This window comes from Thalassophryne amazonica, chromosome 6 (genome assembly GCF_902500255.1).
Source record: "Thalassophryne amazonica chromosome 6, fThaAma1.1, whole genome shotgun sequence".
NCBI classification, from domain to species: domain Eukaryota; kingdom Metazoa; phylum Chordata; class Actinopteri; order Batrachoidiformes; family Batrachoididae; genus Thalassophryne; species Thalassophryne amazonica.
The window spans coordinates 48,210,412-48,238,006 of NC_047108.1; the positions used below are offsets into that span (position 1 = coordinate 48,210,412).

At 40.3% G+C, this 27,595-nt stretch overlaps 1 protein-coding gene across 1 annotated transcript in view; it reads right to left on the bottom strand.

Annotated features, from left to right (window-relative positions):
* The window catches only part of arfgef2 (ADP-ribosylation factor guanine nucleotide-exchange factor 2 (brefeldin A-inhibited)), a 130,349-nt gene that overhangs the window by 68,225 nt on the left and 34,529 nt on the right, over nucleotides 1-27,595 (bottom strand). The window contains 12 exon segments of the mRNA XM_034172132.1: nucleotides 836-1,041; nucleotides 1,156-1,267; nucleotides 1,488-1,677; nucleotides 1,778-1,886; nucleotides 2,355-2,494; nucleotides 5,864-5,963; nucleotides 6,151-6,385; nucleotides 7,227-7,360; nucleotides 13,385-13,512; nucleotides 13,647-13,811; nucleotides 23,156-23,429; nucleotides 23,604-23,783. Coding sequence (XP_034028023.1) covers nucleotides 836-1,041; nucleotides 1,156-1,267; nucleotides 1,488-1,677; nucleotides 1,778-1,886; nucleotides 2,355-2,494; nucleotides 5,864-5,963; nucleotides 6,151-6,385; nucleotides 7,227-7,360; nucleotides 13,385-13,512; nucleotides 13,647-13,811; nucleotides 23,156-23,429; nucleotides 23,604-23,783 — 1,973 coding nt within the window.

The following is a 27,595-nucleotide window of genomic DNA, read 5'->3' on the forward strand; positions in this document are numbered from 1 at the left end:
TATCTCACATATACATACACACTTGCTTAAATGAAAAAGAACAATATTAACTTTGGAGTCTACACCTAATTTTTCCAAATGAGGCTCATTCAAATATAGCCCTAACTGTTGAAATATTAGGAAACACTAATGAGGAAACCCAAACAAAAACAAATATGGCTGCTCATGATGATCAAATCATGCATGGCTCATGGCTACAAGACTGGGGGAGGGTACCTGCTTTATGCTTCTAAATAATATGTAGCATTGTCATATCACTGCAAACGGTAAAGTATGTACTTTTGTTGACATTTGGCAGCATAATTTAGAAGAAGAGAGACTTCTTGGAGAGAATTTCAAAACACTTTAACCGAAGGCTCAAACTGAACGTAGCTGATATGTTCAGCTGTCATTATGCAAATTTTAGTGGCAGCGTGACACATAAATCCTCAGTAATAATAATAATAATTATACAAAAAAAAACAAAACAAAAAAAAACACATAAAAACAATCAAAGAGCCAAATTATATTTACACCACATTTTCCAGAGTATATTTTTTGGGGCTAGTTTGGAAGGTCCTGTGACTTATACTCCGGTGTGACTTATATACTGAAAAAACACACATTTGTTATTATTAACAATAATAATTCTAATGACTATTTGGATTTTCCCAGCAATCAAAGCACTAAACAAAATAAATAATAACAGAATGAATAAAACACAAAGAATACACTATAATAACCGACAAAAATCTCAAAGAGGTGATAATACCGAAAAAAAGGTGTGAGTTATACTTGGGGAAAATACAGTAGATATGTACACACTGGCTAAAGCAGCAATAAAGGTGAGGCTTACCCCTGGTTACATTCCAGATATCGTGCTGCAAACTTCTCCATCAACCTGTCAATCTTTTGGGCCTCCCCAGGAAGCCTGAAGCCCTCCAGAAAAGCTCTGAGTGCAGATACAAAGTCTCTGCCACAAAAGTCCAATTGGTCGACGTAGCTGTACATCACCTCTTTGTTGAACTTGATATTCTCACCCAAAAACTCGCCCACCTGAGTCTGTGAACGAAGGAGCAGGAAGGGTGGAGCTATTTAACTTTTTTCTCCCATCTGAAAACTTAAGTTGGGGGGAAAAAAAAAATAGTAATCACAATGAATGTGAGTAGAACTCACCGTGTCCAGTCTGTCTTCCTGATGAAGGAACTGGGCTATATCAGCAGTTGTGGAACCCAGCATGCCCCGTTCCTGCAGGTACTGGATGCCTCGCTTTGGCTTCTTGTTGAAACTGTGGACAGTATAAAGAGACAAATCTATACCTGTACTCTTAAAAACACACACATTTAAATCTTCCATATCTATGGCCGTTACACTTCCGAAGACATGTTGGCTTGAAAAACTATCATTATAATTATTATTATATTGATTATGAGAATGAATTTCCATTTAAAATCCATTAGGCAGACACATGCAAAGTAAATCCCAACTCAGAAGGGAACAGCGCTCACAGTTCAATGCCATGCTCAATGATGTCTTTCTGTTGTTTGATGACCTCATACTGTTCAGGATGATCCACCTGGCAAACTGGGACGTTAGAGGAGACCGTGGAGTCCAGCGAACTGATGCTGTCTCGCCGTCCAAGCAATTGCTCTGGCAGCTTCAGGTCTCCTCCATCATTATCAGATGGATTTTCCTGGCCTATAAGCAAATCCCACAAAACAACAAACAAACATTATATTTATGTATTTGAGCTCACTTGTTCTTTTGTATCTCCATTTCATCTGCACTGCAAACTCACCTAAATTAGCTTGAAGGTTTGGATTGACATACATATCTTTGCTCCATTCCACCATACATTTAAGGATGGACACAAGACACTCCAAACCCTTTTTTCGTAGACTAAGTTCCTGGGGTGGGGACAGGACACAAGCACAGTAATTCATAAAAAATAAAAAAAAAGATCAACGAGTAAAAAGGAAGCTGCACAGAAAATGCGGATTATTTGGTTCATGAACACATCTATAGATCAGTGTCATAATTGGGTCATTGTTCACTATGCCTGTAAATCCACACACAATGAGGCACAATGACACCTACCCCTCCAATTAATGTGTGAAAGATTTTAAGTATTATGTAGCAGGTTACACACAAACACCAACAAGGGCATGGAAATTTAGATTATCATCATCATCATCAGTTAATATCAGCTTCATAGTCTTTCCTTAAAGATTCAGCAGTGAAATGTTGGTGCATCATTAATGGCATGATGTTTTCTTAAATCCTCCAGTATCAAAGGCAAAGACACATGGATAATATATGTCAGGGCTCTGCTATAAATTGTCTGTCAATCCTCTTGTGAATGCCTGAAAGTTTACCTGCAGAGGTGTCATACCGAGCTCCTGACCACTCCTCCCCTGGGCAATCTTAGACAGGTCATTGACAAGGCGCTCAAAGATGTTTGCGGCATTCAAGTCACAATCATAATTCACATAAATGTCGACCACACACTGAGCATCTAGAGAAGAACAATTCATCAGAAAGTATGACAGTTTTTTGTAATGGTATAGTTGTATTCAGATGTCATGGCGATGAATGTCACAGCAATACCGGCTCTTCAAGGATTTCTTTGAAATGTTTTTTTTTCTGGGACAAAGTGACTGTACAAAATACATTTTTTTAAAGGGTGAAGTTCCTGTTTGAATTTTTGTAAAACATACTGAAAACTATACATACAGTGTAATATATATGACACATACACACACTTTTGGGTTTGTTTGGGTTTTTTAGGATACTTTCATTTTTTATTTATTTTTTTCAATCTGCACACAGAGAATTGGACTGGTTTCCGCACAACAAAGTAGGTGAACCAAAGACTTGCACTGCATTTTTTAGCGCACTTCCATGGCTGACATAAATGGCAGAAAACTCCATTTATGCTTATGTTCACACAATATTAATATAACCTCAGGCAATTTCTATGAATAGCTTTAAGAAGGTAAAATCTGCCACACCATGGATGTATACAGTTTGTAAGCTGCATTTGGGTCCTGCAAAATACTGTGGATATCACTCCACCTCCCTATATAAAGCCTATCACACATGAATTGATGCAAAAAGGGACTGATCAATCAATTATACTGCAAACATGATGAGATGTTCATGAAGGCAGGAGAGGAAATATTCTTCAGTTTTGCACACTGACCATGAATAAATTCATTAATAAGGTCAAACATCAGCCCAGTGTGTAAACCAAATGTTGATAAACAAATTGAAGATTTTATTGTCCAAGTAATAGTAGTAGTATTAATAATAATAATAATATCAGCAAGAATTGTTAAATTCAACAGTCATGTTATTGCCATTTGGTCAGTGCTCCTACATTTTTGTGTTCACGCTACAAGCAGCTGTGACAGAGTCAGCTGCACCATGCCACAGAAAAACATAAAGGAAGCTTAATATAACATAATTTTCATCAGGAGCAAGTGAGCACTCACGCCACACAAACCTATACTCATCAGTATTTTATCGTTTCCCCGCTTGGTCTGGGGTGCAGCTGGGCCGCACCACAGAACACTTCTGTAGGTCAGGCCAGACCCATGTTAGCTGGCTAGCCGGCCACAGCCACAAGCGCTTACGCAAGTCAAACCTGCACTTTTCGGAATTCCAGAGTATATTGTGTGAGTTCACCCAAAATGGTCAAAGCTATCGCCGCCAATTTTACTGTAAAAACTAAAACTTTTATATGATTAAAAAAGTTCTTTTGGTATAGCAGTGCTTGTTGTTGTGAACTCATCATGTCCTATTCATGCTGTGCTTTTTAAATAAAACTTCCTACCCAATTATGAAACACGTTGATGAGACAAACGTGTAGATGCATCTTGGAAAAAAACTGTAGGGGTGTGTTACATAGTGTGTCATCCTAGGTGGGTTCACCCTTAAGTTTCAACCATCAAGCTTATGGTTTGATATTTTGCAGCAAAATTTTTAGGTAGTTCTCCTTTTTCATTATTCCATCCACTTTGTGCAATATGCCAATTCCAATGACAGCAAACATACATATATATATATATATATATATATATATATATATATATATATATATATATATATATATATATATATATATATATACATATATATATCACACACACACACACACACTCTCCGAGTGCATCCGGAAAGTATTCACAGCGCTTCACTTTTTCCACATTTTTTATGTTACAGCCTTTTTCCACAATGGAGTAAATTAATTTTCCCCTCAAAATGCTACTCACAACATCGCATAATGACAACATGAAAAAAGATTTTTTTTTTTTTTTTTTTTTTTGCAAATTTCTTAAAAATAAAAAACTAAGAAATCACATGTTCATAAGTATTCACACCCTTTCCTCAATACTTTGTTGATGCACCTTTGGCAGCAATTACAGCTTCATGTCTTCTTGAATATGATGCCACAAGCTTGTTGCACCTATCTTCGGGGAGTTTTGCCCATTCGTCTTTGCAGCACCTCTCAAGCTCCATCAGGTTGGATGGGGAGCATCGGTGCACAGCCATTTTCAGATCTCTCCAGAGATGTTCAATTGGATTCAGGTCTGGGCTCTGGCTGGGACACTCAAGGACATTTACAGAGTTGTCCTGAAGCCACTCCTTTGATATCTTGGCTATGTGCTTTGACCACATGAAAAATGAACCGCAGCCCCAGTTTGAGGTCAAGAGAACTCTGGAGCAGGTTTTCATCCAGGATGTTTCTGTACATTATCCTGACTAGTCTCCCAGTTTCTGCTGCCGAAAACATCCCCACAGCATGATGCTGCCACCACCATGCTTCACTGTAGGGATGGTGCCTGGTTGCCTCCAAACATGACACCTGGTACTTATGCCAAATAGTTCAATATCTGTCTCATCAGACCAGAGAATTTTGTTTCTCATGGTCTGAGAGTCCATCAGGTGCCTTTTAGTAAACTCCAGGCAGGCTGCCATGTGCATTTCACTAAGGAGTGGCTTCTGTCTGGCCACTCTACCATACAGGTCTGATTGGTGGATTGCTGCAAAGATGGTTGTCCTTCTGGAAGGTTTTTCTCTCTCCACAGAGGAATGCTGGAGCTCTGACAGAGTGTTGGGTGTTTGGTTACCTCTTCTCCCCCGATCCCTCAGTTTAGACGGGTGGCCAGCTCTAGGAAGAGTCCTGGTGGATCCAAACTTCTTCCTTTTACGGATGATGGAGACCACTGTGCTCATTGGGACCTTCAAAGCAGCAGAAATGTTTCTGTACCCTTCCCCAGATTTGTGCCTCAAGACAATCCTGTCTCAGAGGTCTACAATCTATTCCTTTGATTTCATGCTTGGTTTGTGCTCTGACATGCACTGTCAACTGTGAGACCTTATATGTAGACACGTGTGTGCGCCTTTCCAAACTATGTCCAATCAACTGAATTTACCCCAGGTAAAGTTGCACCTGTCAAAAATTTTTTTTTTAAATGCCTCTGAAAGGGGTGGGGGGGTGGGTTCCCCTTATACAAGTCACACCAGAGTATAAGCTTGACCTTTTTTTGGTGCATTTTCAGCTCTTTCATTTGGGATTCTTGTGCATTGCTGCAGTGCACTTTTCATTATTAGCATTCATTCTTTAATTGTTGGCATTTGCTGTTTGTTTTGTTTAGTGTTTTGATTTCTGGGAAAGCATAAACAGTTATTATAATTATTAATCACTGCAAGAAACGCATGTTTTTTCGGTATGCAAGTTGCACTGGAGTTTCAGTCGCGGGGCCTCCCAAACTAGCAAAATAACAAAATAAGCAAAATGAAGTATACTCCAGAAAATACAGTATTTTACTTTTTAACAAAAAAAAAAAAAAAAAAAAATCAAGTGTCAGTGGATTTATACCCGCACAAATACGTGTTAGAGTCTGGATAACCATCCATTTGTGTTCAAAGGAGCTAGTCGCCGTCTCCAGGATGGTTAGAAATATCTCACGAAAAAACACCTGTGGCAAAATAAATACAAAGAGAACAGGTACAGGTAAGTAATGTCCATTTTTAACTTAAATCAAGCAAGTTGCCCTAACATGGATGCTCTCTACAACAATTTAAAACAATTTTCAAATCATAACTACTTCCCTACTTGGTCTAAGGTATTGCAACACCACCTGTTATTTACTCCAAATTTCATACCTCAATCTGCATCTTCAGGTGAACTTTGAAGTGCGAGAGCAAGGTGAGGAAGATGGCCAGTGAGAGTTCAAAAACTTCAGGCACAGAGGACACACCATTTTTGGAAAGCGCCACACAAAGATACTGTTTAATGGCATTAACAAACATCTCATGAGTGCGAAATACTGGCCCAGCACCCTGCAGCACCGAGAGCAGCAACTGTAACGAAACAATCTTAGACCGCAACTCGTGGGACCTACAAACAGAAAGACAGGCAACAAGTAAGGGAAAGAGAAAGACAAGCAAGATAAAGAGGATATGAGAGGAAAGGGAAGACCAGAAGAGAAGTAAAGGAAATAAAGCATTTTAGAGCCAAAAAGAAAAGAATGTCAAAAAGAAAAAAGGACATTAAATAGCAACAGATTAATAAAATATGACAACAACAGAAAAGGACAAGAATTTCTCATTCAATTTGGTCTTTGGTGTCGAGGAAATACAGATGAAATTCATGGTTCAACATACTTGGGTTTTTTTGGTCACAGTCTGCTCCTGGCAGAGAAAACTATCTCTGAATACTAATAATTGATTAACAGTGTACACCGGCATTTAGTGTGGGCCGGACTCTGGGATGCTTTCTTGTGGCTCAGCTTACTCTGGCCTACTCACATTGGCTGGTCTTTGGGTTAATGTTACAGTAACTGGAGTAGACAGGACCAGACCAGGACAAAATATAGCAGATTAACCTGGGGAGGCCCATAAACAACAGGCAGCTAAACCACGATCAAAAGGGATTAAAAAAAATATCACCGATAATATATATATATATATATTTTAATCACCCCACTGTAAAAACATTCTATATCACTGTGGTCTCAAGGGACACCTGATACTGTACAGGCTTTCATTTTTGCCAACTACACCAGCAGGTGAACCTTTCTGGAACCAGTTTGAGACCACTGCTATAACAGAATACCTATTATGACAAACTTGCACACTACTGGAAACCATAAATAATCAATTTATTAGCAAAGGCAAAGGTTTTAACCCATTATGCAAGTTATTTTGAAGTAAGAACGGTTGTAGGAGGAATTACTCACTTTGGGTCTGGAGGGCCATCGGCGAGGGGCTTCATGGAGAGTTTGCATAATGAGCGAAATACTAAAAAGGCATCTTTCTGCAGGATGTGAGAGAAACGAGCAGTAGTGTGGGGTCCAGGCAGGGTCTCGTTTTCCTAAAAGAGATTAAAATACTGAAATAATAATCCTTTATTTGCAAACAACATATATTCATCAAGAAAAAGAAAAAAAAATACCTGGGTGTGGGTTATAGAATTACAGATGTGTTTAATGCCAAAGGATTAAAAAATAACTATATATATATATATATATATATAACCCCTGGCAAAAATTATGGAATCACCGGCCTCGGAGGATGTTCATTCAGTTGTTTAATTTTGTAGAAAAAAAGCGGATCACAGACATGACACAAAACTAAAGTAATTTCAAATGGCAACTTTCTGGCTTTAAGAAACACTATAGGAAATCAGGAAAAAAAAATTGTGGCAGCCAGTAACGGTTACTTTTTTTAGACCAAGCAGAGGGAAAAAAATATGGAATCACTCAATTCTGAGAAAAAATTATGGAATCATGAAAAACAAAAGAACGCTCCAACACATCACTAGTATTTTGTTGCACCACCTCTGGCTTTTATAACAGCTTGCAGTCTCTGAGGCATGGACTTAATGAGTGACAAACAGTACTCTTCATCAATCTGGCTCCAACTTTCTCTGATTGCTGTTGCCAGATCAGCTTTGCAGGTTGGAGCCTTGTCATGGACCATTTTCTTCAACTTCCACCAAAGATTTTCAACTGGATTAAGATCTGGACTATTTGCAGGCCATGACATTGACCCTATGTGTTTTTTTGCAAGGAATGTTTTCACAGTTTTTGCTCTATGGCAAGATGCATTATCATCTTGAAAAATGATTTCATCATCCCCAAACATCCTTTCAATTGATGGGATAAGAAAAGTGTCTAAAATATCAATGTAAACTTGTGCATTTATTGATGATGTAATGACAGCCATCTCCCCAGTGCCATTACCTGACATGCAGCCCCATATCATCAATGACTATGGAAATTTACATATTCTCTTCAGGCAGTCATCTTTATAAATCTCATTGGAACAGCACCAAACAAAAGTTCCAGCATCATCACCTTGCCCAATGCAGATTCACGATTCATCACTGAATATGACTTTCATCCAGTCATCCACAGTCCATGATTGCTTTTCCTTAGCCCATTGTAACCTTGTTTTTTCTGTTTAGGTGTTAATGATGGCTTTCGTTTAGCTTTTCTGTATGTAAATCCCATTTCCTTTAGGCGGTTTCTTACAGTTCGCTCACAGACGTTGACTCCAGTTTCCTCCCATTGGTTCCTCATTTGTTTTGTTGTGCATTTTCGATTTTTGAGACATATTCCTTTAAGTTTTCTGTCTTGACGCTTTGATGTCTTCCTTGGTCTACCAGTATGTTTGCCTTTAACAACCTTCCCATGTTGTTTGTATTTGGTCCAGAGTTTAGACACAGCTGACTGTGAACAACCAACATCTTTTGCAACATTGCGTGATGATTTACCCTCTTTCAAGAGTTTGATAATCCTTTCCTTTGTTTCAGTTGACATCTCTCGTGTTGGAGCCATGATTCATGTCAGTCCACTTGGTGCAACAGCTCTCCAAGGTGTGATCACTCCTTTTTAGATGCAGACTAACGAGCAGATCTGATTTGATGCAGGTGTTAGTTTTGGGGATGAAAATTTACAGGGTGATTCCATAATTTATTCCTCAGAATTGAGTGAGTCCATATTTTTTTCCCTCTGCTTGGTCTAAAAAAGTAACCGTTACTGACTGCCACAATTGTCTGTGTCATGTCTGTGATCTGCTTTTTTTCTACAAAATTAAATGAATGAACATCCTCTGAGGCCGGTGATTCCATAATTATTGCCAGGGGTTGTGTATATATATATATATATATATATATATATATATATATATATATATATATAGGGTGTCTCAAAAATGTACCCAAAAGTACTCGGAAATATGAACCAGGAAATAGTTTTACTGGGGAAATATTGGTGTTTTTCTCATTTCAGGAACCCTAAAGTTTGTTCTGCAAGACATTAAAGTCCAGGAAAAATGACGTAGTTGACCCTAATTCAGAGAACAAAAATCATTGAGTACTGTGCAACGCATCCTAAGGGCTGACTTCCATCTCTTTCCATAGAAAATTCAGTCTCAGAGTGAACTAACTCCCCAGCAAATAGCAAGGAGACTTGAATTTGCTAGGTGGTTTTCCGGAAAACTGGAGATGGATGATTTGTTTCTTATAACCCTTAGATAAAGGGTTAAAACATCAAAAAGGAAAGACTGAACTAAAAACTGTGCATTGGGGAGAAAACTTACAGGCTTCGGCCACATGGTCATACAGAAAATGTCTGTGCCATCAAAATACTTTTGGGTACATTTTTTTGAGACACCCTATACACACACACACACACATATATATACATACATACACATACATATATATACATATATACACACACATATATATACATATATACACACACATATATATACATATATACACACACATATATATACATATATACACACACATATATATACATATATACACACAGACATATATATATATATATATTAACTACACAGATGTATAATAAAACAAATGGTGACTGGTTTATACCACAATGATGACAGAGTTTGAGGGGGAGACAGAGAGAGGAACCGCAGCCAGCCAATTTTTTTCCCCCTTTTCTTTGTTTACATGTACGCACGCAAACACAAATAGAGCCCAGCAACTTGCTCCGTGTATGAAAGTCATAAAATGCAGGGAAGACGAAGACAACCCACTGGAAATGTTTTTTTCCTTATTTATTCCTTTACTGATTCATTCTACTGGTGCTTATAGTTGATAAAACTTGGATAAAGTTACTTGCACCAGTGCAAGTGCAGTATAAAATTACGTGCACCGCTCGAAAAATATGTGCACAAACTAGCACATGCACGTACTATTTCGGGCCTTGCAGAGGGACAAACTGATACAGAAAAAGCCACTGTTCCTGCTGCAATATGCATAAAGACGCAACAGAGAACTTTAAAAGGGTCACACACTCGTCAACATCATTGCATGGCCACAGAGTTATGAAGTTGTAGAAGCATAAATCAAGCTTTAGGATTTTAAGGTACCACTCTAAGCAGACTTAGAAAAAAGAGTGACTCGATCAAATGTAATCTTTTTAATGCACATAATGTCCAGTATTTCTTTTTTCAGATGATGTTTTGACCTGGCCATTAAATGAGACAGGCCCCTATTCAAGGTCAAGTGTTTAATCAAAATGTAAGCTCTCCCCAGTTTTTCTGTGATCGAAGCTATACACACACACACACACATACACAGAAGCTACTTGGCTATTATAATATCAATGTTTATTAAGAGAAAGAACCCTTCTTTTTTTGCTCCAATCCCAATCTGAGTCACTTGATATTGACTATCTGCAAGAAACAGTCTCAATTCCTTTGTTTTCCAAGATACCACATTAAAGTCCACCCGGTTTATACGTTTGACAATGGAACAGCTCTGCAATCAAGCCAAGTCTGGGAACATGCGCTAGTACAGTGCTTTGCCGCATCCGCAACACCACGGAACAGCTTTGAGTTCTGGATGAGAACCACTCAGGCAGACAACTGGCCCATTCCCACATCTCTAAAATAGCCATCTATCTGCAGCAGCCAAGTGAAATGTGGGCATTCCCTTGACCTTCTCCAGCTACTGGGATCTGCAACACTCAGGCACCTGTATTCTGGATCCATTCTAGCAATACTGTGACTTGGTTAAGAGCCCCTTCACACATAACACGATTTAAGCTGACTAGTTTATGAAGGAGGAACTGCATGCCATTCGTGAAAAATCGGAGCTGCCTCCAACGCCTCGTATACCTGTCACTACAATTATTCACGCACACCAGCAGCAAAAGACAGAGAGTACCCTGTGAGAGCCCATTTGTTCCCTCTCGCGGCAGGTGTCGGCCAAATTCCAGGTGACACACATGAACATCCAACACCACTCGCTTGACACTTAGAAAATGTGTGGCCATTTGCGGTGTTCACAGGAAAACAGTGAGCAGACAATCACTTTCGAGCTGGATGTGAAATTTGTCTCAGTGCCACCACGGGTGTGACGTTGCAGAAACCAACGCCACACTTGTGGCGCAATGCGCGTGTATCGCACGTGAGCTTTGCCCTCCACCCCCGCTCTCCCCAACATGTGGTGTGCAGGGGGCACACTTGCATAAAATGTGATCATGTACAGACATGATCACATGGGGGCCGGACAGCCACGTCTGAATGCACACAGCATGGCAAGGTGCCTGTCAGCTGATTGCAGCACACTGACAGCTGGAAATGACAGGTCTGTGCACACAACGTGTAACATTAAAAACACAGAGGCCACCACCGGGACAGTTATAGAAATAATTACAACAATATCTACATACGCAACTGCATAACAAATACAGTAACTAAAATTAATGACCACACAACACAGTAACAGAGAGTGACACGTTGGTCTGGGCAGTGAATGGACAGGGGGGCTTGTCTGCCAACAGCAGCTGCTGTTGAGATCTCTGCTCCTGGATGTCCCAGCTGGGGAACACATACTGTGTTTTGAAGGACATGGACTTACAACTTTCCTCCTTGAAGCACAGTAGTAGTACCAGAGCAAGAATTTTAGCTGAGGAAGCTTCTGCGATTTGAAGCGAAACGTCCTCGCGTCAAGCAACCCAGTCCAGTCGAAGATTCAAGCTTCTCTACTATGGGAACCACCTGGACAACTGAGAGCCTACACAGAAACTCCTTGAAGCACGTGTCTCTGCCTGCTGTCCTCACGTGAAAATACATAAAACATCTTTCACCTTTGCACCGGGCTGCAGCAGCCATACACTGCATACCTCGGCAGGCTGTGGGCTGGCCCCACATGCATGTCCATACATCATCTAATTTCTCATTTTTGAAAACATACATTTATCTCCTTATTGATTTTATGCATTTCAGCGATTGTAGCGCAGTGGTAAAGTTTCCGTCTGTTAATCAGAGCTTTTGTAAATTGCAGGTTTGAATCCTGTAAGTGGTATTTATTTTTATTTAACCAGGGCTATTGAACTGTAAGGTTCTGTATTGGGTCACCTTCTATTTATTATTTATATCAACCCAGTGATTTTTCACTAATTAGACACCAATATCGAATCCATCAGTGTCCGGTGCTTGAATTAATTATTTATGTACCCGGCTGGACATATTAAGACATAACGAGAGCGCACCGCTTCATTCATGTCATTTCATGACTGTACGTCTATGACTATGGGTCATCTACAGAGGAACAGACGGTTCATACTTGTACTGTCTGCTCGATAAGAGTGATTCAATAAAATGTGGTGTTTTTTTATGGTGTATGTTTTTTTTTCTCCACAGCAGAGGCCCGATGTGGTGCAACATGTTCCAGCTGTTTTTTTCTTCCCCCACAACGATGTGGTGCAACACATTTCAGCTGCTCGCACTGTGTTAGTGCGCACACACACACACGAGTTGCACAGGCGTGCACGAGTCGCACAAGCGTGCATAAGTATAACAGGCATGCGCGACACACTGGCGACGGTTTCGTACACGCCTGTGCGACCCTCACGACAGCAGGTGGACTGTTTCGTGGTTCCCCATTTCGTGTTTGGCTCACGGATTTTCTTCCGTTTTCTGTGTCTTTCGTGTGATGTGTGAAGGGGCCCTAAGGAAAGGCTGAGTGAGAAGATTGTTGGTTGAATGTTTTTGTCAAGTGCGCTGACAAATTTAAATTTATTTTGTACACACAAATTGTAATCAAACCATGGGAATTAATTTAATTATATTCCATCTCTATGCAACAACATTTTGAGAACTATACAAGTTATTTTGCTCTCTTTGGTCACTTGGGGTGAAGAAACTTCATGTTTTCTGCCACAATCTGCTTCTCTGTGGTCCTGGTTTAGGGCAGCCCTGATTGCACTATGGTGCTGTGTTTGGATCCATATTATGTGCTCACAAATTTAGTTGAAGATCCAATTTGTTTAAACTTGTTTTAAACAGAAACCATACAAATGGTAGGGTCACATCACAATTTAATAACCTACTGGTTAATGTGGCTCACCAGCATATCAGCTGAGGAAACAGAACCACGGTCCTCAATGATGCCATTCATCTGATGACCCTCTGTTCTCACCCTTGGGGGTGCCACCTCTGTCTGCAAGATGACAGGGTGGGCAGGTTGCTCAGTTCCTATAAGATGAGGCACATTAGCTATTCAAGTCATGTTAGAAGAAAAAGGAGAAAAAAAAACAGCAATGAGAAATATAGCAGAAAAAATGAGGACATAACAGACACAAAAAGTGAAAATACATTCATGTTTTGACCTGTTCCAGTGTGTATCTCTGCTTCTTGTGATGGCTGACCCCCTTCCTCTACTTCAATCCCCGCCGATCCTTCTGGATTGGGATCACTCTGTGGTTTCTGTTGTTCATCCTCTGACTGGGCCATGACATGAGATGTTTCTGCACTTTCATCTTCAAAAGCTGAATCTGATGAATATCAAAAGAATCAAGAGATAACTGTGTCAATTAGCCATTACATCAGCCCTGGAGCTATAGATGACCTCAGTTCCAGGCGACCTGAGATACTAGAAGCAGTTTTCAAGGAGGAAGTCTCAGCCAGTAGCCTGGATGACAATTTTATTGTGGCTCTTTGCAACCTTTTGGATACTGTGGCACTAGTTTCTCAGCATCCTTTGGTTTATGTCATCAAAAGAGATAAAATAGCATACTTCACTAGTCTTTGAGAGGTGGGTGCTGATTTAGGTGTCGGCCTTCTGGGAGAGTTGGTCATCCTGTTGTATCATTATGATGCGTTACTTACTAAATCTGCAAAGTTTTTGACCATCCTATGTAGAGGCATGTGACCTCTAATCATTTGTTTCAAATCTGCCTGGGAACCCGGAGTGTGTCATAGAGTACTCAGAGGAGTTTTGAATCCTAGCTGCAGAGGCGGGCTGGGACACTGCAGGACGCATTTACCAAGGGGCTGGTGGATGACCTGAAAGATCAATTGGCAGCTCGGGATGGCCTAGGGTCCTTGGATGATCTGATTCTGCTTTGTATCAGATTGGATGACTGGCTGAGGGAGCAGGAATGGGATTGGAGGGACAAGCGGCGGGCTTTCCTCACCTCGTGTCCCCCTTCTTTACCACCACAGTGCATGTATTGTGCCCAGAAGGGGAACATACTTAGAAATTGCCTGGTGCTGCCAAAGGTCAACACTTACCAGTAGGTTCTGGGTTACCAGTGAGCACGGTGGCCAGTTTTGGGTCATCCAAGACGCAAATACCAGCCGTTAAACACACCAAAGACCAAACCTTTCAGACTTCTGTATGAATTGATTCTGCTGCTGAAGCCAGCTTTCTTAGTAAACACGTTGCTTCACAGCTAGTCATTCCGATGAAGAAATTGCCATCACCAATCAGCGTGAAAGCTTTGGATGACACTAGACTTACCACTCTCACTCACAGAACCATCCCCATTCAATTGATAACCTTGGGAAATCATTGAGAGAATAGATACTTCTGATACGATTCTGTCACTCTGGTTGGGTTAGGTCATCCTTGGCTCCTTCAACACAAAGCAGTCATTGACTGGCCCTCTGATTCAATCTCCCAGTTGAGTGAGAGTTGTCACTCCTCGTGTCTCCACCCATGGAACGTATCTCGCGCTCTCTCATGCCTCAGTGTCATTATGACTTATCTATGGTCTTTAGTAAGGATCAGGCTAAGTCTTTAATTTCAGTTAAATTTAATTCAATTTATATAGTGCCAAGTCACAACAAAGCTGCCTCAAGGTGCTTCATAAAAGTAAGGTCTAACCACACCAACCCCTAGAGCAAGCACACAGATGACAGTGGTAAGGAAAAACTCCCTCTGAAGATTTGAGGGAGAAACCTCAAGCAGACCAGACTCTGCTTGGGCCATGCTACCGACACAATTGACAAAACAAATATACAGGAAATTTTGAGAGTCCATGCTGGTGCACAGGACGGGACGTCTGCAGAAGAAGACACCCACTCCCACCTCTGGATGGAGCTGCACCTCAAACAGAGACAAAAAACAGAGTCAGACAGCAGAAAGACAACAAATACGGTATTATTTAACAACGCCAGCCACTAGCCCTAAGCTTCACTAAAAGACCCAGACTTTAGATAAAGTTGAGGCTGAGACCCACAGCGTTTACTAATAAAATGAATTTAAAAGGGTAAAAAGCATAGTAACATACAATTGTATGCAAAAGTTTGGCCACCCCTGATGATTTCCATGATTTTCCTTTATAAATCATTGGTTGTTTGGATCAGCCATTTCAGTTAAATATATCATAGCAGATAAACACAGTGATATTTGAGAAGTGAAATGATGTTTATATGATTTACAGAAAGTGTGCAATAACTCTTTAAACAAAACTAGGCAGGGGCTTAAATTTGGTCACCCCAACAGAAAAACATACATCAGTATTTAGTAGATCCTCCTTTTGCAGAAATAACAGCCTCTCAATGCTTGCTATAGCTTCCAATGGAGTCTGGATTCTGGTTGAAGGTATTTTGGACAATTCTTCTTTATAAAACATCTCCAGTTCAGTCAGGTTTGTTGGTTTCTGAGCATGGACAGCCCGCTTAAAATCACACCACAGATTTTCAATAATACTCAGGTCTGGGGACTGAGATGGCCATTCCAGAACATAGTACTTGTTCCTCTGCATGAATGCCTTAGTAGATTTTGAACAGTGTTTAGGGTCTTCATCTTGTTGAAAGATCCAGCCCCGCAACTACTTTGCCACTGATTTTTGAACACTGTTCTCAAGAATCTGCTGATATTGACTGGAAACCATGTGACCCTCAACTTTAACAAGATACCCAGTACCTGCACTGGCCACACAGCCCCACAGCATGATGGAACCACCTCCAAATTTTACTGTAGGTAGCAAGTATTTTTCTTGGAATGCTGTGTTCTTTTTCAGCCATGCATACCGCCCCTTGTTATGTCCAAATAACTCAATTTTAGTTTCATCAGTCCACAGCACCTTATTCCAAAATGAAGCTGGATTGTCCAAATGTGCTTTAGCATACCTCAAGCGACTGTTTGTGAAAGGCACACAGAAAAGGCTTCCTTTGCATTACAGCATCATATAGCATCTCCTTGTGCAAAGTGTGCGCAGAGACACTATCTACAGCAAGATCATGTTGTCGGTCTTTGGTGGAGGTCTGTGGGGTGACTATGACTGTTCTCACCATCCTTCGCTTCAGCTTATCTGAGATTTTCTTGGCCTGCCACTTTGGGACTTAACTAGTACTGTGCCTGTGGTCTTCCATTTCCTCACTATGTTCCTCACAGTGCAAACTGACAGCTGAAATCTCCGAGACAGCTTTATGTATCCTTCCCTGAAAACATGATGTTGAACAATCTTTGTTGTCAGGTCATTTGAGAGTTGTTTCGAGGCTCCCATGTTGCCACTCATTAGAAGCGATGCAAAGAGGGGAAACATTTGCAAATGGCCACCTTAAATACCCTTTCTCATGATTGGATTCACCTATGTAAGCAGGTCAAGGGTCAATAAGCTTACCAAACCAATTTTGTGTTACAATAATTAGTGCTAAATGTATTGAAATCAATAAAATGAAAAGGGTGCCCAAATTTATGCACCTGCCCAATTTTGTTTAAATAATTATTTTACACTTTCTGTAAATACTAAAAACTTCATTTCACTTCTGAAATATCAGTGTGTTCATCTGCTATATGATATATTTAACTGAAATTTCTGATCCAGATAACCAATGACTTAAAGGAAAATCATAAAAAAATTAACAGGGGTGCCCAAACTTTTGCATACAACTGTATTATGCCAGTATGCTAGCCATACAAAAGGGAAAATAAATGTGTCTCAAGTCTGGACTGGAATGTCTCTACAGAATCTGACTGTTTTATTGATGCAGGGAGATCATTCCACAAAGCAGATGCACAATAAGAGAAAGCTCTGTGACCCGCAGACTTTTTATTCATGAATAATTTTATAGGTTGACAGGGTTTTCTATATATTAGCAATATTATTATCAAATATTAATGTCTTTACTTTTATGTACTGCCTTTGATCTTGTTTTTGATTCTGTTCTCTATTTTCCATATATGCATATATGCATGTGTGAGAATTCATGCACATTATTCTTCTAAATAATCACTCATTGTCAAAGCAGAAATATACACTGAACTGTTGAAGTAATCACTACAACTGCTCCCATGAGAAAAGTAACATTTGTCCTTTTGCTTAATGAATGTGCAGACTGTTTTGCTAGAGCTTATGTTTTTGTCGAGCACAGATTAATATTTCGGCCTTGAGGAAAGAATAACACAGCCTGTACACTAGTTCGAGGCTGGCGCTGCAATGTTTCAATTTGAAGAACAATTACTATCTGTCTGAGCAAGACCACAGGGCGCCTTCCAGGTGCGAAGTGATACCAATATGAATTGACTGAAGAAACGCAGCTGTGCCTTGTATATTGTTTTGTAATATGTCTGTGTGTAAATAAATTCAGGAGCAGAGTGGGCGGGCCCTTCAGAGCTGACTGACGGACAGTGACGAGGGGTCATGCTGACTCTCCCTGCTCAGAAAATGAAATTCAGTCTCTAGCGTGATCATTTTTTGTGTTTAGTTAACTGAGTTGCTGTTTTACAGATTTCAACTCTGACATAGGTTAATAACAGAACCTTAAAATCTGGTCACACAGGGACAGGAAGCCAGTGAAGAGACACCAAAATGGGTGTAATGTGGTCAAACTTTCTGCTTCCTGTGAAAAGTCTGACAGCAGCATTTTGAAGCAATTGCAGCTCCCTAATGCTGGACTGCGGTAAACTAAAAAATAGAACACTGCAGTTGTCTAATCGAGAAGAAACAAATGCATGAAGCAGGGCCTCAGCTTCAGCCATAGACAGGATGGGATGAATCTTCATTATATTTCGCAGGTGGTGAAAGCAGTCCTCGTAATATCTCTAATGTGGAGGTCAAAGGACAATGTAGGATCAAAAATTACCCCAAGGTTCCTCACTTTGTCAGTGTGATCTATGACACACGAGCTTAGGCTAAGCGTTAGCTGGTCAAATTGATTCCAATGTCTCGCTGGACCAAGAACCATCATTTCAGTCTTGTCAGAGTTGAAAAGTAAGAAATTGCTAGACATCCAGCTTTTCACTGATGCAAGGCAATCTTCTAAGGATTTTATGTGGATGAGATTACCTGCAGTTATCGGCATGTATAACTGAGTATCATCAGCAAAGCAATGAAAAGTAATCCCAAAACGGCACAATATGTGCCCAAAAGGTGCTATATAAAGGGATAAAAGCAGGGAGCCTAAGGCGGACTCCTGTGGAACCCCAAATTTCATGTCACTAAGGTTAGAGGTAGTGATGCTGTACAAAACACAGTGAGAATGACTGATCAGGTGTGTCAACCATGCAAGGGCACTCCCAGTATTCCCAAAATGATTTTCCAGTCTATCAAGCAGAATATGGTGATCCATGGTATCAAACGCAGCACTAAGATCTAACAGCACCAGAACCGCAGTGGTGTCGGAATCAAATGCAAGCAGATCATTCACCACTTTAGTGACAGCTGTCTGCAGTGGCTGAAAAAGATTCTTCTCAGTAAAGTGGTCCACGAGCTGCTGTGAAACCAACTTTTCTAGACAGGGCTGAGCCAGGTAAAAACTGCCATTTTCCTGTCAAGGTTTTCTCAACGGATTCCGGTACTTCAGACCATACTAATCAAAATAAGATTTTGTGCCATCCTGAAATTTGTCCAGAATCCAAGATGGCCACCAAAAATCCAGATGGCCGCCAAGATACATAAAGTTGGTCCTAAGTGGTAGCAACTTGTCTAAAGATCTGTTTTTTTGGGGGGGGGGGGGGGGGTTGGCATGATTTGGTGAGTTATGATGAAGGAAATAACAATTAGTGGCTTAAAAATCATTACCAGGAGTTTCCATCATGCAAATCCAAGATGGTCGCCGGGCACGGTCCCCTAAACTTCAAAGTGTCATATCTTCTATTCTAGAAGGCCTATGGCCACACTTCTGGTGTCTATCCATAGGTTTTTATGGTCAAGGAATCCATTTCTACCAGTATTGTGCAAATCGGATCATGCAGTCTACCAGAAAATTCAATATGGCTGCCAAAGCCGTTGCTTTACTATAGTAAATGGTCTAGGACTTGCTCTAAAGCTGATGAAGCAATAATTTGTGATCAAGGGGCATAGTTTGGTGAATTCATATTTTCAATTCAATTTACGGGTTCTCATCCCGTTTCTGAGTACTAGAATGGTGGGAAAGCTTGTTATCTCTGATTTGCAAAATCGACACTCCTGTATGTTAGTTTTTAGTAAACTAAAATCATCGAAATGTCATTTACAAATCTATTATTCATCTATTTTAAGGCTAATTTACTGGTATATAATAAACAAAATGTATGCTGACCATACATTTCATGATTTTGTCCGAGGTGGCCGATTTGCAAAAGTAACTTTTTATAATTGTGTGTCTTTGATTGGTCATGGGGCTGCTCTCTCCATTATTTTGATGGGATAAATAACTAAGATTTCTTTGCAGATTGTCTGATGCTGTGATTTTATCAGAGAATGTTGGCGTGGACAAGAAATAGACTTTTGTGGAAGCTACGGCAATAGCAGCAAAACCGTTCTTGAGACAGTGAGGGAGAACTGTGCATTCTTTGCAACAGTTGCATTAAAGTGAATGATAATTCACTTTAATGCAACTCCTTCCCTCAGTTAGAGCATCTTCAATGCTCTAACTAAGGGAAGGAGGTTGTTCCCCAAAATCTCGCAATACATGGCCCTGGTCATCCTCTCCTTAATACAGTGCAGTTGTCCTGTCCCATGTGAAGAAAAACACCCCCAAACATGATGCTTCCACCCCCATGCTTCACAGTAGGGACTGTGTTTTTGGGATGGTACTCAGCATTCTTCTTCCTCCAAACACAGCGAGTTCTATTTTGGTCTCATCTGACCACATAACTTTCTCCCATGACTCCTCTGGATCATCCAAATGGTCATGGGCAAACTTAAGATGGGCCTGGACGTGTGCTGATTTAAGCAGGGGAACCTTCCGTGCCATGCATGATTTTAACTCATGACGCCTTTGTGTATTACCCACAGTAACCTTGGAAACAGTGGCGCCAGCTCTCTTCAGGTCATTGACCAGCTCCTCCTGTGCAGTTCTGGGATGATTCCTCACCTTTCTTAGGATCACTGATATGCCACGAGGTGGGATCTTGCATGGAGCCCCAGTCCGAGGGAGATTGACAGTCATGTTTAGCTTCTTCCATTTTCTAATAATTGCTCCAACAATTGAACTTTTTTCACCAAGCTGCTTCGCAATTGCCCTGTAGCCCTTTCCAGCCTTGTGGAGGTCTACAGTTTTGTCTCTGGTGTCTTTGGACAGCTCTTTGTTCTTAGCCATGTTAGTAGTTGGAGTCTTACTGATTGTGTGGAGTGGACACGTGTCTTTATGCAGCTAACGACCTCAAATAGGTGCTTCTAATTTGGAATAATAAGTGGAGTGGAGGTGGACTTTTTAGAGGTGGACTAACAGGTCTTTGAGGGCCAGAATTTCTGCTGATTGGCAGGTGCTGAAATACTTATTTGCAGCAGTAACATGCAAATAAATTATAAAAAAAAAAAAAAAATCATACATTATGATTTCCGGATTTATTATTTTTTTTGGATTATGTCTCTCACAGTGGACATGCACCTAAGATGAAAATTTCAGACCCCTCCATGATTTCTAAATGAGAGAACCTGCAAAATCGCAGGGTGTTCAAATACTTATTTTCCTCACTGTATGTCTGACAGAAAACTTTGCAAATATGACCAACTTTCTCATTTATTCTCATTTATTATCTTGCCAAAACAGAGTTTTGCAACATACGAGGTCTGTTAGAAAAGTATCCGGCGCATTCCTCCGCTCCTCTTTCCATGAAAAAAACTCCTGTAACAGTGGAATGTGTCGAAAAAGTCTCGATGTCCACGTCTTCTGCCATTTTTGTGTAAGTCAGACGACATCCCGGATCAATAAAGCCTTCACATTGGAAATGCTCTGGTTGTTTCAGCGGGGTTTGAGCCTGTTGATTGGCGCACGGAGCGCGGCGCGCTCTCAGCATCTGTGGGCGGTCTTTAAACCGGCTGGAGCACTCCTTAATCTGTGTAATCCCCATAAAATCGTCCCTGAAAGCCATCTGAATTTTCCGAAAGGTGTCCACCTGGAGGTCTCTCACAGTTTCTGTAAAAAATTGATGCAGCAAAGCTCCAAATCGTTCAGACATTTTATTCGCAACAAAAATCCGACGAGAGGGGTGGACCACAGTGCTCAAAGCCTGCTCACAGGCGAATGACGCAACCGACAGGCGTGAAAAAACTCATGCATGTGCACGAAGGTTCAAGCTTGGCTGATGCAATCACACGTGATTCAAATCCATATGGTTTTTGCAAAAAATAAAAAGGTCGGATACTTTTCTAACAGACCTCGTATGTTAGTCAGTATGTATGTTTGGGTTGTTTTGTTTGTTTTTGTAATCATTGCATTTTTCACCTTTAACTTGCTGTGCAGCACACAGTTTACATCACAGACTCTTGCAACTTCACATATAGCAGCCCTAGCAAGGTACCTTTCAGCACACAAAAGAATCAAGGTCAAATATCAAGGTCACAGCAAGGTCAAACACAAAATTCAACAAAACAACTTTCCTGGTCGCAATTTTTGAAATTTTGTTCCAAATTTGGCATGAAAATAGAGACAGGCCTTGCCCACAAGCCATTACCTGGGATAAGCAACTGACGTTGTCCTTCAGGGTTTTGCTGGAGGTCAAAGGTCAGCTAAATTAGGTCAAACTTCAGATTACAGTAAAACATGTCGTGTAATACACCAAATTAAAGGGCTTGAGGAGAGAATCCAGAATATAGCAAAGGTTTTACATTATGACGTCATTTGATGATGTCATCATGACAAACGTGCAGAATTTGGATTTTTAAGGGTTTGACAAACTGTGTAAATCATCATTGCAGACTCTTGTAAGTTCACATATAGCAGTCCTATCGGCATACCTTTCAGCACAAAAGTACCAAGCTCAAGGTCAAAGGTCAAGGTGAAACACTAAATGCCCCCCCAAAAAACTTTGCTGCTTGCAATTTGTGCTTTTTTGCCTCCAAATTTGGCATGAATATAGTATGTTCCCTTGCCCGTCAGTCCCTCTACATGGTGGTCATTCCTCATGGTAGTCTCTGTTGTTCAACTTTTGGCAAGATACCGGTCACTCTCAGGATGACAGTTTTTTTTTTGTTTTGTTTTTTTGTGATTAGAGCCCAACACAGAACCATAGCAATAAATTCAATGAAAATTCCCAGTGCAGCATGAAAACACAGGAATGAGAATGTGGAACGGGGCACATTGTTCAGTGAAAAGGTTTCTACGCAGGTTTAATACGCATAACTTTTTTTTGCATTGGCCAAAAGTGATGCTGACATGCATCCTTGGTGTAGTGTACACAGGCCCTAATCCCTCTGTGAACAGCAGATTAAGCAAATTTCTGGAAATTACGTCCTTTTCCAAATACTTATTTATCTAACTAAACAACTCTAGTTTGAGGCCAGAAATGGGTTTTGCCATGAAAGTTCTTCTTCTCTTGGCATCCACTTCAGTTGATTTTTCTATCTTTGATAAGAGTGTCACATAAAAGGACACTTGAAAACATTTTCAGAATTCAAATAAAATATGTGATTTTAATGTTGAACATTTAACTGGAGGCTAAAGACCCACAGTTAGCGTGTACCTGTTGACGCTTTGTTGCTTCTTTCTGGCTCCCCATTGATTGATGGTGCATCTCTGAGGTGGCCCTGGTCCAGTTCTGGTCCTGTGGATGGAGAATGGGCTGTGGAGGAGGTGGTGGTGAGATCTGGTGTGCTGGCTGCTGGGGAGTTTTGTGGATCTGGAGTCAGTGCCCGGTCAGACCGAGGTGAGCCGGATCTCTGACCTCCTGAAACTGGAGATGGGTTCTGGCGGGCCAGTCGCAGACGGTCCTTCTCTTGTTCCTGGGCCTCCAGAGCCTGTAGAAGTGGAACAAGGAGAAGCAAGGTGCCATGTGTCAGAATTAATTTGCAAAATATGATCATAGCAACTGCAGCAAAGAAACAAAAGGTCATAAACATAACATACATTTCAAAGAACTAAAAATTACTGGTAATACAAAGTAATGCATTGTAACACTGAAGTGGACTAACAGCCTGGTTCTCCATTCTTGTGAAGATAACATTGAGCATCTGTGTGAGAGTGGCCTTTGCAGTGGTCTGGTTGATGAGGTTACGACTGGCCAGATAGATGTTGTAACAGGTCCTGACGGTAAGCAGCACCGTGCCTTCATGAATCTCAATGTGTGGGGACGTCACCACTGTCAGCAAAGCCTGAACAGTAGAAAGCAGAGAGCAGGTTGTTATCATTCCGGATATCCTGATCAGATGCAGTTGTTACAGTACCTGCTGAATCACTATGACACTTCCCTTCTTCGAAAGCCACAGAAGTCCACGTCTCACAAGCCAACATTTGTGAGATTCATTTGAAATGAGAACAAACCTATATATATATATATATATATATATATATATATATATATATATATATATATATGCTAAAATGTTCTGTGATTTTCTGTTTTCACATTATTCTGTATTTATTCAAAAGCTACAATTTTTTAGAAATTATTCAATCTGACTTAAAAATATACAGTTGTGCTCAAACGTTTACATACCCTGGCAAAAGTTTAGTTTAGTTTATAGAGTGCCATATTGTTTGTATTTCTTTGTAATTGATGTAAATAGAGACCGAAACATATTCAGTGGCAGCTTTACCACCAGAGAGCCTCATCCACAACTACCACAAAAGACTCCAAGCTGTCATTGATGTTAAAGGGGCAATACACAGTATTAAGAACAGGGGTATGTAAACTTTTGATTAGGTTAATTTGGGTAGTTTCTGTTGTCATTAAGATTTGAAAAGAGTAAACACTGTTGTTTGACAATAAATGGCTTCACCCAACCACTAACCATGAGTGGAAAAAAAGGTTTTTGTGTTATTCATATTCTCTGAAAAATGGCCAAAAAAAAAAAACAACTTCTGCCAGGGTATGTAAACTTTTGAGCACAACTGTAAAACATTCTAGCAAATATGGTTATTAAAAAAAAACCTTTTATGAAGGTTGCAGGAATGCAGTTGTTTTCATCCATACACCACATGGAGAAGATGCACAAAAAATGTGTGAAAATGCTTTGATATTAAAGTATCCTTCAGTTAAAGGACAAAAGAAATAACAGTTAATAATGCTTCAAGCAATGCATCAAATGGTGATTAAAACTTCATGACTTTGACCTTTCCAATATAATGTGCACACATATCATTTTCCAAAACTAAGCGGAACCTTTCATAGGTAATAAATCAAATCAAACTGATATCTGCATGAATGTAACAAAAGTTTAGAGAAACATTGTCATTTAAAAAATAAAAACACTTGCATAATACATCAGAGTCATTCCATCTCAGTTCACTCAATGCGTTAACTTCATCCCCTCATATTTTGGTGAAATTTGTGGTATACAGGTAGTCTTTGCTGGGAAAAGGCTAATTTTACATTTTCAGTTCAATCGGACCAATGGTTCCTGAGATATTGCCATTTCTTTTCTCTTTTTTCACCTTTTGAAAAAAAAAAAAAAAAAAAAAGGCGCAGCCACTGAAATTCAAATGAACATAACTCAGCAAACAATGGTCTGATATCCAAAAGTAAGGTATCTTTGGAAAGGATTTTACATACGAATCCAAAGGAATGACATTTACGAGGTCTGTTAGAAAAGTAATGGACCTTTTTATTTTTTGCAAAAACTATATGGATTTGAATCATGTGTGATTGCATCAGCCAAGCTTGAACCTTCATGCGCATGCGTGAGTTTTTTCACGCCTGTCGGTTGCGTCATTCGCCTGTGAGCACGCCTTGTGGGAGGAGTGGTCCAGCCCCCTCGTCGGATTTTCATTGTCAGGAAATTGGCTGATCGACTGCCGCTTTGCTTCATCAAAATTTTTTCAGAAAGTGTGAGAGACAGCCAAGTGGAAACCATTTGGAAAATTCAGATGGCTTTCGGTGAAGATCTTATGGGGATCACACAGATTAAGGACAATTACAACTGGATTAAAGACGGCCCACAGCGGCGGATGGCGCGCTGCGCACCGAGCGGCGATCGACAGGCTCAAACGACCAGATCACTTCCAAAGTAAACGCTTTGTTGATCCGGGACGTCGTCTGACTACCAGAGAAATGGCAAGACAGCTAGACATAGCACTTTTTCGGCACATTCCACTGTTACAGGAGTTTTTGTAATGGAAAGAGGAGTGGATAAATTCGCCACGGAGCCGCTCATGGCGCGGGACGAAAGCACCTCTGTTGGTCTCACAGGACAAGCCCTAACATGCCCAGCTCTTGCACCATTCGGAAGACTCAGACGGCTTTCGGTGGCTTTTCATTCGTGTGACTATCCGAGAAATTGTGGAGGAGCTGGACATGCCACAACATGTCCTGTGAGGCTTCATCACGGCGTTGCTCAGACGACGTCCCGGATCAACAAAGCGTTCACTTTGGAAATAATCTGGTCGTTTGAGCCTGTCGATCGCCGCTCGGTGCGCAGCGCGCCATCCGCCGCTGTGGGCCGTCTTTAATTCAGTTGTAATTGTCCTTAATCTGTGTGATCCCCATAAGATCTTCACCGAAAGCCATCTGAATTTTCCAAATGGTTTCCACTTGGCTGTCTCTCACACTTTCTGAAAAAATTTTGATGAAGCAAAGCGGCAGTCGATCAGCCAATTTCCTGACAATGAAAATCCGACGAGGGGGCTGGACCACTCCTCCCACAAGGCGTGCTCACAGGCGAATGCCGCAACCGACAGGTGTGAAAAAACTCACGCATGCGCACGAAGGTTCAAGCTTGACTGATACATTCACACATGATTCAAATCCATATAGTTTTTGCAAAAAATAAAAAGGTCCGTTACTTTTCTAACAGACCTTGTATTTGATCTTCTGAGAATATTTAGGCATGTTGACCTTTTGACCTACTTTTTGACCTTGAAATTGACAAATTGGGACAAATTACATTGCTATACTCTTGAATGAAAACCATCTAACCTATTTTTTTTGAATAGTTAAACTTGATTCACTCATGGGTGCTGGTGAGAATTTTTTTTTTCCTGACTGAAGGCTGCACAACACGAACACCAAAGGCACGAAGTCCTCTAGGGGAGTGCAGAGGCATGACCCCGCAAAAAAGAAATGGTGCATTTTGGTAGATTCTTGACACACAATTCTTACTTAGAAAAATCAGTGTTCTCAGTTCTCAATTTTCTGGAGAATATCTTAATCACTTCACTGTAAAATCATATTTTAATCAGTAATAGTAAACTGAATAAAATATGAATGTAAATTTTTCAGATACTTTTATTATAACTTATTTTAGCTGATAACTTCATCATATGCAGTGACTGCTATTGCACCACAGTAGAATAATTTTAATGTCAAAATTCAATTCAAATGTGTATATACAGGACTATTTTTTTTTTCAAACAAACCACAGGCTTGTTGGGTGGGCATCTCTTATTTTTTAAAAGGGGTTATGCTGATTTTTTTTTTTCTCTCAGGGTTTGGACTTGAGAGACACCGCTTTACAATTAATTCAGCATATTTTTGTACTGTGTGATCTTTTTCAATAGATTTAACAACATTTAACTAAAACATTAACATTTGTTATCATTTGAACGCGTTTCAGCGACTTTTCAATCTCATCCAGATAACAGTGTTCTGTGGACATTGTGATGGATGGAAAAAGATGAGACAAGTTCCCACATCAACAACATAACTGTGTATCGTTTATTTTGTCACACAGGTAAAAAAAAAAAAAAAAAATCACTGGTTTCATAACCAGCTCAGCACCGCAGCCCATCAAAAACACAGATATCCCAATGTGAAAACATCAAAGAGAACGTGTCTCTGTAGCTCTAAACGAGACACACATTAAAGCTACATCAAACACAACACACAAACCACAAATGACAATGGATGAGTTATGTTCACAATGTCTATTACATGATGAATTATGTCTGCCACCTACTGTATGCCCCCCCAGAAATCACCATAAACAAAAATAACAAATGTCATCGATGGGGGCAGGCGAATAACCCG